Source organism: Zingiber officinale, chromosome 5B, assembly GCF_018446385.1.
Source record: "Zingiber officinale cultivar Zhangliang chromosome 5B, Zo_v1.1, whole genome shotgun sequence".
In the NCBI taxonomy this organism is placed as follows: domain Eukaryota; kingdom Viridiplantae; phylum Streptophyta; class Magnoliopsida; order Zingiberales; family Zingiberaceae; genus Zingiber; species Zingiber officinale.
Window position 1 is genome coordinate 63,284,074 of NC_055995.1, and position 15,929 is coordinate 63,300,002.

The 15,929-nt window shown below is 39.2% G+C and overlaps 1 protein-coding gene across 1 annotated transcript; it reads right to left on the reverse strand.

The window, feature by feature from the left end:
• Nucleotides 1-10,973: 10,973 nt before the first annotated feature.
• On the reverse strand, nucleotides 10,974-14,627 carry LOC121984452 (sphingoid long-chain bases kinase 1-like). The gene is made up of 5 exons (XM_042537383.1): nucleotides 14,246-14,627; nucleotides 13,076-13,649; nucleotides 12,387-12,480; nucleotides 12,269-12,306; nucleotides 10,974-11,223 (listed from the first exon to the last, which is right to left on the reverse strand). Exons 2-5 carry the CDS (start codon nucleotides 13,391-13,393, stop codon nucleotides 11,020-11,022), a joined length of 654 nt encoding a protein of 217 aa, XP_042393317.1. The 5' UTR covers nucleotides 13,394-13,649; nucleotides 14,246-14,627; the 3' UTR covers nucleotides 10,974-11,019.
• Nucleotides 14,628-15,929: the final 1,302 nt, after the last annotated feature.

Consider the following 15,929-nt stretch of genomic DNA (forward strand, 5'->3'; position numbering starts at 1 on the left):
CATCAAATGATTGGCTCTAGGGCTCTAACTAACAATCTCCCACTAGCACTAGTGCCAATTAGTATAGGCTCTAAGGCCCAATGACCTAGTGTGACCATCATGCTTTCTCTGTGCCAAACCCTTGGTCAAGGGATCTGCGATGTTAGCCTCAGTGAGTACTCTGCAAATCTTCACATCTCCTCTATCGATGATCTCTCGAATGAGATGGAAGCGTCGGAGTATGTGTTTGGTCCGCTTGTGTGAGCGAGGTTCCTTAGCCTGCGCAATTGCTCCATTGTTGTCACAATAGAGCTCAATAGGGTCAGCGATGCTAGGAACCACCCCAAGTTCAGTGATGAACTTGTGGATCCAAACTACCTCCTTTGCTGCCTCTGATGCAGCAATATACTTGGCCTCTATTGTAGAATCAGCGACTGTGTCCTGCTTCGAACTCTTCCAGCTTACATCACCACCATTTATGCAAAACACGAACCCTGACTGTGATCGATAATCATCTTGGTCGGTCTGGAAGCTGGCATCACTGTAATCCTTTACAGCTAGCTCATCATCGCCTCCATATATCAAGAAATATTCTTTAGTCCTTCTCGAGTACTTAAGAATATTCTTGACCGCTATCCAGTGACTTTTACCTGGATCTGACTGGTATCAGCTCACCATGCTCAAAGCATACGAGACATCAGGATGAGTACATAGCATGGCGTACATGATAGATCCTATGGCTGAGGCATAAGGGATCTGATCCATGCGGTCTCTCTCCTCTCTAGAAGAGGGACCTTGAGTCTTCAAAAGACTCACGCCATGTGACATCGGCAAAAATCCCTTCTTGGAGTTCTGCATGGCAAACCATAGGAGTACCTTGTCAATATATGTACTCTGACTTAGGCCAAACAATCTCTTAGATCTATCTCTATAGATCTGTATGCCTAGAATGCGGGATGCTTCACCTAAGTCCTTCATTGAGAAACAAGTCTCTAGCCAAGTCTTGACAGACTGCAACAAAGGGATGTCTTTCCAATGAGTAGTATGTCATCCATATATAATATAAGGAAGACAACTGTGTTTTCTACAACCTTCTTGTAGACACAAGGTTCATCTTCATTCTTGATGAAACCAAACTATTTGATTGCATCATCGAATCGAAGATTCCAGCTCCGAGAAGCTTGCTTTAGTCCATATATGGACCTATGCAGCTTGCATACTCTGCTAGTATGCTGTGGATCTTCAAAACCCTCAGGTTGTGTCATGTACACATCCTCGAGCAAGTTTTCATTCAGAAACGCGGTTTTGACATCCATCTGCCATATCTCATAGTCATGGTTTGCTGCAATAGCAAGCATGATCCGAATGGACTTAAACATCGCTACTGGAGAAAAGGTTTCATCATAGTCAATACCATGAATCTGCTTGAAACCTTTAGCTAACAAGCGACCCTTATAGATAAGTCTATCCATGTCAGTCTTTCTCTTAAAGACCCACTTACACCCTATGGGTTTTACCCCTTCAGGTAGATCAACCAAAGTCCATACTTGGTTAGTGTACATGGATTCCATCTAGGATCTCATGGCCTCTAGCCATTTCTCGGAATCTGGTCTCATCACAGCTTCCTGATAGGAGGTAGGCTCATCCTCAATGAGCACAACGTCATCATGGTCAGACAAGAGAAATGAATATCTCTCAGGCTGATGACGCACCCTATCAGACCTGTGAAGAGGTAGGTCTACTTGAACTAGTTGTTGTTCCTCAACTCCTTGTTAAACAACATCATCCACAACACTTTATGGTTCCAGTTCAACTTCCATCGAGGCTTCTGTGCTATGGTCCACATCTTGAACTTCTTCAAGATCGAACGTACTCCCACTAGTCTTTCTAGAAACAAAATCCCTTTCTAGAAATACCCCAGTCTTAGCCACAACTATCTTGTGTTGACTGGGAATGTAGAAGTAATATCCCTTTGTTTCCTTGGGATATCCAATGAAATAGCACTTGTCGGATTTGGGTTCCAATTTGTCCGAGACTTGACGTCTAACGTAAACCTCACAACCCTAAATCCTCATAAAAGACACCTCGGCATCTCTCCCAGTCCATATCCTATATGGTGTCTTTATTACAGCCTTAGATGGAACTCGGTTGAGAATGAACGCTGCTGTGTCTAAAGCATAGCCTAAAGATACATAGGAAGATCTGTGTGACTCATCATAGATCGTACCATATCTAATAAGGTACGATTCCTCCTTTCGGATACACCATTCCACTGTGGTGTTCTACGAGGAGTGAGTTGAGATAGAATCCCACACTCAGCTAGATAGTCACGAAACTCATGGCTAAGGTATTCACCACCTCGATCTGATCGAAGTATCTTAATTCTTTTACCAAGCTGGTTTTGTACTTCATTCTTGAATTCTTTAAACTTTTCAACGGATTCTGACTTATGTGTCATCAAGTACACATAACTATATCTACTGAAGTCATCAGTAAATGTAATGAAGTACCTATAATCACCTCTAGCAGTGACATTAAAAGGGCCACGTACATCACTATGTATAAGACCTAACAAGTCAGTCGCTCTCTCACTGTGTCCACTAAAGGGAGTCTTGGTCATCTTGCCTAAAAGGCATGACTCACATGTCTCATATGATTCAAAATCAAATGAGTCCAGCAATCTATCTTTATGGAGCTGGGATAAGCGTTTGTCATTTATATGACCTAAGCGACAGTGCCAGAGATAGGTTTGGTTCATGTCATTTGACTTGAACCTCTTGGTACTTATGTTATAGAAAGGGTTCTCAAGGTCTAGAATATAGAGTCCGTTCACCAGAGGTGCACTACAATAGAACATATCATTTAAATAAACTAAACAACATTTGTTCTTTATTATAAATGAAAAACCTTTCTTGTCCAAACAAGAAACTGAAATTATGTTCTTAGTTAAAGCAGGCACATAACAACATTCATCTAATTCTAATACAAGCTCAGAAGGCAGAGATAGATGATAAGTTCCTACAGCAATAGCAGCAACCTGTGCTCCATTGCCTACGCGTAGGTCCACCTCGCCCTTCGTCAATGCCCTGCTATTTCTCAGCGCCTGCACATTAGTACAAATGTGATAAGCACATCCGGTATCTAATACCCATGATGAAGAAATAGATAGATTGACTTCTATAACATAGATACCTGAAGTGGAAGTCTCACTTCTTTTCTTCTTAAGATCTTCCAGGTACACTTTGCAGTTCCTCTTCCAGTGCCTGGTCTGGCCGCAGTGGAAGCAGGTAGCATCCTTGGCGACCCCTCCTTTGGGTTTCAGTGCCTTGCCTTTGCCTTTGGCTTGGGACTTTCCCTTGCCTTTGGGCTTGCCCTTGCCTTTGCCCTTTTGCACCATCAAAATGGAGTTGGGCTTAACCTTCTTAAGGTTGAGCTCAGCAGTTCTTAACATGTTAAGCAGCTCGGGCAGTGACTTGTCAATTTCGTTCATGTTATAATTTAGAAGGAATTGACTATAGCTATCTGGCAAGGATTACAAGATCAGATCAGTGGCCAGCTCTTGACCAAGTGGGAATCCCAACCTCTGTAGGTTTTCTATGTACCCAATCATTTTGAGTACATATGGGCCTACGGGAGTCCCATCTTGCATCTTGCACTGAAACAGTACCTTAGAGATCTCGAATCTCTCGTGCCTCGCTTGTCCTTGATATAGTTGATGAAGATGTTCAACCATATCATAAGCGCCCATCAACTCGTGTTTCTTCTGAAGCTCAGAGTTCATGGTCACGAGCATAAGACATGACACATCTAATGCGTCATCTTGATGCTTCTTGTAAGCATCACGGTCAGCTCGTGTGGCAGTGGCAGGAGGTGCCTCCGGAATGGGCTGCTCCAGAATATACAGTTTACGTTCTTGTGTGAGAACGATTCTCAGATTCCTGTACCAGTCCAGGAAATTTGCTCCGTTGAGCTTGTCCTTCTCAAGGACGGAACGCAGGGAGAAAGAGTTCGTATTTGACGTCATGATTATCTACAACAGAAAAATGCAGAATAAAAATAAATATCATATTCTATTAATCATCTAATTAGGCCTTTAATTAAATGATGCTCCCACTGAATTCTATAATTCATGTGGGACAAGATCCACATCATACTACGCCTTGAGTTAGCTTTGGCTAAATCGCCCAAGACTTAGTATTATCGGTAGGTAACTAATTACCAATTACATCTCTATGCAACTCTTGTTTATAGGATCAAGATCCGCATTTTATATTAAAACTCAAGTTAGCTTTGGCTAATACGCCCAAGAGTTAATATAAACGTGATTTTGACCTATCTACCAACCATTGGAAAATGCCTATAGTTAAACTCGATCCAATTGAGTTAACTAGTTACTCAATCTAATTGAGTGGTACTCACCCATGCGTTGATAGGCGAGACCAAGATTGTCCCTTCGTACCCTATCAAGATAATATGTGTTGCTCTGCTTTGGCAGATTCAACAACAACATGTGATCGAGGTAGTTATAGGTATCACGGCATGGTAGGCATTACGAGTTGACGCGATTGAGATCTAATCTAATCGACGAGGTGTATCATATACGCGATTTAGATCTAATCTAATCGTTAGGGCGCATCATGTACGCGATTTAGATCTAATCTAATCGTCAAGGCGCTAATTAATTACTATTCTAACATGCATCACATATACACGCACAAGCAATTAATTAAATAGTTTTGTGATTAGTCATGGTCCTACTATGATCTTCTCAAGCCAATGAGAAGATCGGATGGTCAACCTAAGGTCAACAGCTTCTCAAGCTCCTTCCATTTACCACCTTGTGTTGCTCGCGCCCTCCTCGTAACTCCGTCTCGAGTGGACCTTCCACCGCTCCAATTTTGTACATTACAATTTTGAAACTCGAGTTACATTAGAGTCTAAAAACTATTTTACAACAGGAATATAAAATAGAGGAAGGTACGACGCGCAGGTCGCGAATCAAGTACAACACTCACAAACACAAAATGGCACGCAGGCCAACTTATGAATTACAACATAATTTTTTTCAATCTAATTGGGTCTTTTGGGCCATGACTATCACAAAATAATATATAATTCTAAATTATGTTATTTCTGTAAATTTCTGTAAATTTTCCATAATTTTTACAATTTTTATGAGTAAAAATTCCCGGCGGTCCCGTTTAGCGATTTTCGGGCGCAATCGCGGAATGAAGCCCCTTGCGGGGTCAGGGTAGCACCCCTACCAGCGATATAACCATCGCGAGTGTTTCTTAGCAATCCTACAACACCTTAGCCAGCTGTCCCAAAATGATTTGGGGTGAAACCTTACCGTTTCGGAAAGATCTTCTCGGTAGTCGAAGCATACAAGTGTCTAAACACTTGTGCTTCGCTTCTACGAGAAAAATACCCATAAAATCTATAAAAATCACAAATATACAAAAACTTACAAATCTGAATTTTTTTCATAAAAACAAAAACAAAACTCGTACATACTTTGCACGTGACTCTGATACCACTGTTGGATTTTTCGGGCCGCAAAAACTGCTTTTTGCATTGCGGAAACCCCGAAACCCATGCCACGGATCCGTGCAAAGTTTATAAAATTTTGAAAAACTTCATGTACGAGTTTCTAACCTAGATCTACACTAGATGTACAAGGAAGAAAAGAAATTTACCCTTGATGTCAAGCCCTTTGCGTATCCCGCTCGTCCAAGGTTCGCCGGATCTCGAGAGTATCAAAATAGGCACTTCTCTATGTGTATCCACACAAGCAAGAGATGGAGAAAACAACTAAAAGGTGTGCTAGCACCCTTAGAAGTTTCGGCCAAGGAGGTGGAGGAGAGGGAGAAGAAGATGAGAGCTTGAGAGGAAGAAGAAGAAATGAATTCACTTGAATGAAAATCAATACATTCCACAATAAAAGTGGCCGGTCACTTCATGAGGTTTGTAACCTCCATTGGATACCAAGAGTCACAACTCTTGGTAACTCCCATGAGGTGGCATCCCACTTAAGCAAATATGATGATGTGGAGTATCATCATTGGCCCACTCTTTGCCAACTCACCAATGAGGTGGCAAATGGTCAAGTCAAACTTGACCCTTCATCTTCCTCTTAAGTCAAGTCAAACTTGACCACTTCTCTCCCTTGGTTGATCTAATCTAACCATTGGTTCAAGTCAATTTTAATTTAATGAATCTCTATTCATTGAATTAAATTAATTAAATGAGTCTAAGTCCAAATTAGACTCACTTAACACATGAACCAAATTGAGTCCAACTCAATTAGCTAAATTTGGATTACTCTTAATCCAATTTGGTTCATCACATGAACCTAATCCTTTAGGTTCATCAAATGAACCTAATCTCCATCTAATTGCCCTTTGTGTGTGACCCTATAGGTTCTTGTAACGTTGGCAATGCTCCTAAACCCATTTAGAAGCATAAGTAATGAGCGGTATCTAGCAACACATCATTACTACCCAAGTTACAAGAATGTTGAGATCCAACATCACCTTGTGACTATTAATTGTGACTCTTCACAATATATGGCAATGTCCTTCTATCCTAAACATCTAGATTGATCAATGAGAGGCATAGACCGTGTCATCCTCTAATCAATCTAAATCTTGAACTCCAAGTAGACTCACTCAATCAAATGAGCTCAATATCTCCTATTGACTCATTTGGGCATGGCCATGCACTTCGTGGTCTCACTCCATCAAGAATATCAATGTCACTCCCATCATATAGGAGGGTTATATCCTATTTACATCACTCACATCCCTCTGCATAATTCGTTACATATCCAGTAATCGCCTTTATAGTCCACCCAGTTACGGGTGATGTTTGATGAAGCCAAAGTACGTAACTCCTTATATAGGGAACCATGGTGACTTCAGGTCCAAGGACTAGTAGTTATACTAATAGCCACATGAGAAAGTATATGACACTCATATAACGATCCATGATACTTTCTCATGGCGGATCATTCAGTATACATTCTCCAATGCATACCCATGTGTCAACTTGATATCTCCATAACCATGACTTGTGAGATCAAGTCATCGAGTTGACCTACATGCTAGTCTCGTCGCATTAACATTGTCCCTGAATGTTAATACTCGACTAGGAATGATTAAGAGTAATGTTCCCTATATCATCTCACTATCGATTCAACCAATCGATTGATATAAGTAAGAACCTTCTACTCAAGGACGCTATTATACTTAGTTATTTGGCACCAATACAAGTAAGTATAATAACCAAAAACAAATGCCTTTATTTATATACAAGAATATGATACAACGAGTCCATACAATAATCATCAAATGATTGGCTCTAGGCCTCTAACTAACAAGAGGGGGAAATTCGAGCGCCACACGGCCCCAGGACCCGGCCATGTGTGGGACACGGCCTAGTTCACTCCCCTCTCTGCCTGTCTCACACGGTCGTGTGTGAGACACGGTCGTGGCTTGCTTCTGCCAAGGCTCCCCTTGCACGGTCGTGTAGATCTACACGGCCTGCACTGCCTCCGCTTCTGGAAACCTGGCACGGCCTTCTTGCTCACAGGAAACCTTACACAGTCGTGTGGTGTACACGGCCTGACTCCATTTGGCTTCAAATCTTAGCACGGTCGTGTGAGGTTCACACGGCCAGGCCATCTTCCTTTCTTGCTGCAGCTACACGGCCAAGAATCTCCACACGGCCTGGGCAACCCCCCATGGCAGGGTTGTGTAAGGTATAAGAATGGTGCCTTCCTCCTTTGCTTTGCTTGCAAATTTGGCCTTGAACATAAAACCTTCACCAAATTCGACTCCTGGATGCAAATTTAGTCAAATAGCCTTTGATGCTATTTGACCCTTCTTCTTGGTTAATGCAGGACACTTACTCTTATAGTTCCCTTTTTCCCTACACTCAAAATAAATGATATTATCTTTATTCTTAATAATTGAAAATTTTATACCTTTATTTGTAGGGATGCCACTATCTTCTTTTGATATGGATGTAGAGGCTTCTTCTTGATCCGACATTGATGGTCCATACTCTCCCTCAATCCTTGAGGTGGATGCATCTTCATCTTCATCCTCAGAGGTTAAGCATCTCTTAACTTCTGAATCCTCATACACTTCAAATAAAGAGTATATCCCTTTGCCTTTGTCTTTGCACTCTTTTGAGGATGATTTCTTTTTGATGAAGTCTTTGACTTTGCTGACTTTGGGGCTTCAACTTCTTCTTCTTCCTCTAGCTAGTGGCCCTTTCTAGCGATGAGTCTGGTGAAAAGGGGCATCGCTCTAATACCACTTGTTAGGACACTTTGGAGTTAGAGGAAGGTGATTAGCTCGCTCGCTTCGTCGATAATGATAATTTTACAGCAGATAAATTTAAAGGAAGCTTCTAATGCTAAGAAGTAGGATTTACTTTCTATCCACATCAAGAAGAGGTGACTAATCCAAGGATCCACACCGAGCACACTCTTCACTATGAAATACACTCCTTCTCGGAATAATCCGGAGGTGGAGAAACCTCTACAATTGAAGAACAAGAAATATAACTCGAAACAAGAAGTAAATACACAAATACAAATGAAAAACTTTCTTGCTTGATCTCTTATTTCTTCTGAATGCATCTTGTAAGCTTGGAAGTGCAGCAACACTTCATCCCTAAGCTTCCAAGAATTGGCAGAGAAGATGGAGTGAAAAGTCGATGAAATAGTGCATGAAAAACCCTTTTCTAGGGTTACCATGAGCACCTTAATCGATTAAGAATTTTCTTAATCACTTATCATGTTAGCAACCTGGTTCAAATAACTGTATTTTCAAGCATAATCAATTTTACTAATCGATTACGCCTTCCTAATTGATTAACCTAATCGATTAGGAAGCTTTCTGTTCACGCAAAAATTGGTCATAAGCAAATATCCTAATCGCTTACCAAACATTCTGTTTCATCACAGAAAAGCTTTAATCGACTAACCTAGCTGATTAAACTATGTTGAATCACCTAGCCTAAGCAATTCAACTAGCTTATGTTTCCTTGTGCCAAACAGATCTTAAGTAATTAAGCAAAATGCTTAATCGCTTAAACTAAGTGTAATTGATTACCCTAATTGATTATCAAACCCTAACTTCTAAATCTAAGTCTAGGGTTCATTTATCCAATATCCGATCAATCGTGACCTATTGGGATTCCTCTTTACCTAGCATCTAGTTAACTTTAACCTGTTGGGACTTTTCCACCAAGTGTCCGGTTAATCCTTTGACCCACTTGGACTTTTCTCCTCGTACCAAGTGTTTAGTCAACCTTGACCCACTTAGACTTTTCTCCTCGTACCAAGTCTCTAGTCGATCCTTAGAACCACATGGACTTTTCTCTTCATACCAAGTTCATGCCAAGTGTCCGATCAGTCTTGACCCACTTGGGTTTCCAATCACCAAGTGTCTAGTCAACCCTTGAGCCACCTGGATTTTTAACTTCCTGGCTTCACTCACCAAGACTTTCTCATTGCCTAGCTTCACTCACTAGAGCTTTTCACCTAGCTTCACTCACCATAATTTTTCATCACTTAGCTTCACCTACTAGGAGTACCATCTGCTAAGCCTCACTCACTAGGGCTTTTCACCTGGTTTCACTCACCAGAATTTTCCACTTGCCAAGCTTCACTCATTAGAATTTTTCATCTACCTAGCTTCCCGTTGGTCTTACCCTTACCTAACCTTCAGTTAGGATTTCCGAGTCAAGTATTCAGTCAACTTTGACCCACTTGACTCTTCTTCACATCAAATTGGTCAAACCTTAACCAGAGGAGAATTACACTAAAAATCTCCCTAAATGGATAATTACACCTCAATCTCCTTATATTATCAAATATCAAAACTCAAACATTAAGAATCAAGCTTGAACAAACTCAAGCTTAGTCAAATTGGTCAACCTTGACCTAGAAAAATTGCACCAACATACCATTAGAGGTATCACTAGGATTTTCCATCTTCCTAGCTTCTTGTTGGTTTTACCCTTACCTAACCTTCAGTTAGGACTTCTCAGTCAAGTATTTAGTCAACTTTGATCTACTTGACTCTTCTTCACATCAAACTGGTCAAAACTTGACCAAAGGAGAATTACACCAACAATCTCCCTAAATAGATAATTACACCTACAATTTCCATATATTGTCAAATATCAAAATTCAAATATTAAGACTCAAGCTTGAACAAACTTAAGCTTAGTTAAATTGGTCAACCTTAACATAGAAAAATTACACCAACATACCATTGGAGGTATCATATTGATTATATTTATGTTATGTATGCACACGTGTCTGGTGTGTACTATTGGAGGCATCATATTGATTATACCTATATTGTAGTGCGCATACATATCTGATATGTACTATAGGTGTTATTACTTACTATATATGTTGTTTGGTAGACACCTATTGGATCTTTTCATACATATAAATATATGTGATTGATAGATCATATTTCTAGATATACCTATGTCTATCATACTAGGTATGATAGTACCATTACAAAGAGTTCATATACTCCTATTGATGTAGCTGATTACTATGTAAGTAACACTACACTGTGTCATTATATGCTTATCACTACAAGAAAAACCCTTATAGAAATCGGTTTTCCACCACTGTCTGTTACAAAATCGACCGATGTCTATGAAGGCGATGTAAAAGGTCTACCATTTTAGACATCAGGTTATAACCGGTGTAGTATCACTTAACGACACTGATTTTCGAATCGGTTATAAACCAGTATAGTATCACTTAACGACACTATTTCAGTAATGGTGTAAAACCGATGTAATATTAGTTAATAACACCGATTTTAGCAGGGGTGGAAAACCGATGTAATATCAGTATTGTTTAACGACACGGATTCGATTTCCGAAACAGTGAAAAACGATATTATACAAACAAGTCAATATCCATGTAACCAACACATAAATATTATTCTTACATCATAAAAAGATAATAGATATTGTACACATCAAGTCCGTATCCACAAATTACACAAATATTCTTCTTACAACAGTATCCATAAAATATACAAATATTCTTTTTACAACATCAAAAGGTAATAGATATTTTGGGGGATCCCTGACCCCCAAAATAGTCCAGAATAGTGAATTTGTCTGAACCAGCAGGAATGATGCCAATTGGAATAGAAAGTGCATCCTTTTGGTTATCTCTGCTCGAAGACCATTAAGTACCTGCATGATCATGTAAGCTAATTATCAAATTTCAAATAGCTAATGCTTGGTCTATAGAATTATATAACATCACAGGAAAGGTGAACTATCGGGCAGATGACAAACAGACTAAGAAAAAGAACCATAGGAAGCCAGTAGGTTATTGGCATCATTGAGAGTTGGTGTCAAAGTTCATATAGAGTTCATAATTGATCTAATACCAAAAAATGTTGAGACGTAAAGAAGACCTATTAATATAGATCATGCAGTCACAAAATAATTGCAACATCATTGATCAACTTCAAAATGCTCATAGAAAGATGCTAAAATGTAAGTTCAGCTCCTATCCTATAATATTCGAAATCTACAACAGAAAAAATAAGAAAGATATATCAATGCACTAGATATTCAACTGTCAATTTTCACAACCCAATGTATTGCCTTCAACAGTGTTGTAATTCCATGGTTTCTATCAAAGTTTTGGCAGGGTAGACAAGTATAAAAAATATTAATTTTCAGCAAATCATGTTGGGCTTACTGTACAAATTATAAAAATAAAATATGTACAGAAAGTGAATAAAAGAATCGCTCTGAGAGGCATACCACCTAAACTAACTTATAAAGGAAGAGAGCAAATAAAATTTTACAAAGAGTAAGGGAGATGCAATACTACAAATGAGAAAAAAGTGTTAGCACAAAGTTGATAAGATTCCAAGAAGGCATAAAGTTAGTTCTGCATAGTAGTTGTCCATTCAAATTGGTCAATTTAGTGACAAACTCATAAGATGGTGATCACTAAAAAGAAATAATCAATCAGGTTAAAGGAAATATATGTACAATTGCTGAGTAATGAGGAGCTGGAGGTGAAAAAGTGCTAGAATGAAGTGGAAGAAGATGGCCGACATTTTGCAAAATGTTTTTGGCCTTTGGCACTAGTTATTATGCACACATATCAAGGAATTTCTATTATTGCATCTAATGATTTTATTAATCAACTTTAACTTACCCAAACAAATACAATGCACAAAACAAGATGAGTAAATAGCGGAAAGCAAAATCAATGTACCTTATTCACAATGCCATCTCCTCCAACACATACTATTCCTGAGACATTTTCAGCATTAAGACAGTAAGCTTTTCATTTTCAAGTGTAAATCAAAGCCAAACAACCTATGCTAGCATACCATCAGGGTAGTTGCTGATTTCTATAGTGGAAGCAAGTTCTCTTGCATGACCAGCATATTCTATTTTAACCACTTCCATTTCGAAACCTACAAGCTATCAATAAGTTTCTCAATGAATAAACAAGCCTAAACATTAATAATAGTGTTAGATTTTCAATAATTAAAACAATTTTTTAGTTTCTATTATTTTCTAGTCAAGAATGTAGAAGACCTGTCACACCTTAAATATTGGCTCAACTTTATTATGGAATACTTTACTTGAACGACCATGCCCAGAACGAGGATTCAAAATCACTAATATCCTTGGTTGACTTTTGCATTTTATATATGGAATGACATACAGAGGCTCAGATGTCACTACATTTGTAGACTGCTTCTTGCAAGACACTATTGGATGTGGCAGGCAGTTTATGTAGCATTGGAGATCTGCAAAGCTCTGGACCCACCTTACGGCTTCCTATGGATTAGATGCTAGAAAACAGAAATCTTTTTGATATTTTTTAGGTTTCACAAAACAAGAAAGATCACATGATCCCCTTCTGAGAGGGTATGCATGAACAGTAAAATGTCATAAACAAGCAGTATATGAAACCTGGCAGAAATGGGCCAAAATTATCAAAAAAAAAAGTGGGATTTTACAGAAAGCATGAGAGAATCTCTTCCATAAAAGAAAAACTTGTTAAACTCACCGATATGACATCGCCAACATATAGCACATGGGAACCCCAAGCTAGGGCTTTGCTTGAAAGCTTTGCATCAATACTATCAGAGTTTCCAATCCTTGATCCAATTTGTTCATTAGCAGTTGTGCCTTTGTTTTTATTATTTAGAACAAGTTTCCCAGAGTAAACTTCATATCCCAACAAATCATAATTTTCATCTCCAATATCTAATCTGTGCTCTTTAAGCTTCAAAGGATGGTCACTGGTCACATGAGCATCCGTTTGCTGCAAAGATTTTACCTTAGCCTCTTTTTTCAGGAAAGGCAGGTTTTCAAATTTTGACATAGGTCTTCCTGCAGTTCTTATAAGCAGATGTCATTTTCTTGCTAATTTACCTCGTGCCAGAATCACAGATGGATTCTGACACTGTTGGCGACCCTTTTCCAGATCTACTCTAGTGACCACAAAAGGTAATCGTCTATGACCATTCTTACAAGTCTGAGTGGTAACACAACTCGTGCTTCTTTCAGCATCACTCAGAGCATTAACATGGAGCAGTGCCTACTTTCTGGTTTGCCCAGACATAGCTTATATTCATGACCTACAGACTTAACAAGAATTCCTCAAACAGAAAAATAAAAGATAATAGAAGATTCACTGAAATGATCAGCCATCAATGAGTTACTCTCACCAAATTATACAAGAAGTAATGGAGCACAAATATGAGTAAAAGAAGCAAAATATCTCCGAGAAAAAGCTAATGCCCAAATATTTGTCTCATTCTCTACTTCTTCAACAAGCAAAATTCTCCGCCCAGAGCAATATCACCAGCAAACCAAATCGTTGTTGGAGCTAGAGGGGGAGAAAAAACTAGTAAACAAAGAAAGGCTCCCTATTAAAACAGTTCAAGGTCACCCTAAACCTACTATTATACACTACACCTAACAAAAGATATTTTTTTGCCCCCATCGGAACAACGAAATGCCAATCCATTCGTTATTAATCTCTTCACAAAACAAAACCTTCAATTCCACAGCAAATACACTACCCAAATTTAATTTCTCAAAGGATCCAATGAACAAACAAACAAAAATCGAATCCCTCTGGAAGAACGAACTCGGAGTAAAAGAAACAACATCAATACCAACTTTCAAGACAACGCCTCAGCCGCAGATAAAACAAAGAAAAGAGACGCACCTGGTGCCATAGCTCAATGCAACGGAGCCGATCGGGTGAGATCTAATACTAAGCTCGAGAGGGGGCATCCACAACAAAGTAACCAAAAGCAGATCGAGCACAATAATAAACATATAAACTAGTCTAGAGTACTTTGGAGGACTCCAGCGGTGGCAGTGAATGCTGGACCGGAGATGAATGAAGGAAAAATTATCAGAATGTGAAGAAGGGCTCCTCTTCTCACCCAAAGGGAGGAGTTGGAGGAGATACGGTGTGGTTGGACGAAGAAGCAAGGGCGTCATGTGTTGATCCTGATCGGGAGAGGAAGGGGCATCGATCTAGGAAGGGGAAGAAGGAGATGAGGCTAAGAGAGATAGTCAGACGGTCAATGGTGAGGAGGAAAGTGACGGCGGCGTTGCGACGGTATATGGTGGACGGCGCGATATAGGTTTAGGTTTGGAGGGAAGAGTGAAGTGTTGCAAATTTCGGCTAAGTATTGGTGGAAAAAGTAAATTATTTTATTTTATCATAGACACCAGGTTTTAAAAATCGCTGTTAAAATCAGTGTCTATTAATGAAAAAAGACACTCATAGACATCGGCTTAAAAAATCGATGTCTATGAGCAAAAATCTGTGCTTATAGACACCGGTTTTTAGAAAAATCGGTGTAAAATACTCAAAGACATCGATTTTTGCTTAAAATCGCTATTGTTCCACCGATGTCTATGAGGATTTTTCTTGTAGTGTGTCCTATTAACTAAGTCTCATACAAGTGGATGATGATTATGTTTCCACTATGATGTTGAGAGAGTTAACAGTGATTCTGATATGTATATCCTATCAATTAAGTCTCCTACGAGTGGTTGATGATTATGTCCCCCACTATAATGTTGAGAAAGATGACAGTGATTGTAATATGTGTTGCGGTTGTAAGATTACAAACAAAGTCTCACATTAAAAATACATGGGAAAGATCATGAGTTTATAAGAAAAAAATATCTCCATTGGCATGAGGCCTTTTGGGTAGAGCCCAAAAGCAAAATCATGAGGGCTTAGACCCAAAGTAGACAATATCATACCATTGTGGAAATAACTAAATTTTTTTCGATCCTTCAATATGTATATCCTGTCAATTAAGTCTCCTACAAGTAGTTGATGATTATTTCCCCATTATGATGTTGAAAGAGTTGACAGTGACCAGTATATCCTATCAACTAAGTCTCCTACAAGTGGTTGATGGTATGCCCCCACTACGATATTGAGAGAGTTGACGGTGATTGTGATATGTTTGCATATTGTTATCCTTGGATTGTTATACCCTAGGCTACCCATGGGGTATTTGTGGTATAGTGATCTTCCACAATCCGTAGCTAGATAGCTACATCCCGTCTGTCCACGGGTTATCTGTGATAGAGTGATATCCTATCATCCATAGCTAGATAAGTAGATGTCTTGGTCATTTATATTACTTGTAGTAGAGTGTTACTCCCAGATATGATGTATTGCTTGTGGTGGAGTGTTGCTCTCACATATGATGATTTTCTTATGGTGGAGCATTGCTCCCATATATGATGGTTTACTTGTGGTGGAGTGTTGCTCCCATATATGATGATCTATTACTTACTATATATGTACTAGCACAGGCTTAGACTTTATGGTACCGATGTTAATCATTATTTATCCCTGATCATTATATTATTTATAG

Coding starts and splice junctions, on each gene's coding strand:
- LOC121984452 (XM_042537383.1), bottom strand. CDS start 13,393: ATGTCAAAATTTGAAAACCTGCCTTTCCTGAAAAAAGAGGCTAAGGTA. Junction 12,481..13,075: donor ATGTTGGCGATGTCATATCG/GTGAGTTTAACA, acceptor ACTTATTGATAG/CTTGTAGGTTTCGAAATGGA. Junction 11,224..12,268: donor GAGATGGCATTGTGAATAAG/GTACATTGATTT, acceptor ATGATCATGCAG/GTACTTAATGGTCTTCGAGC.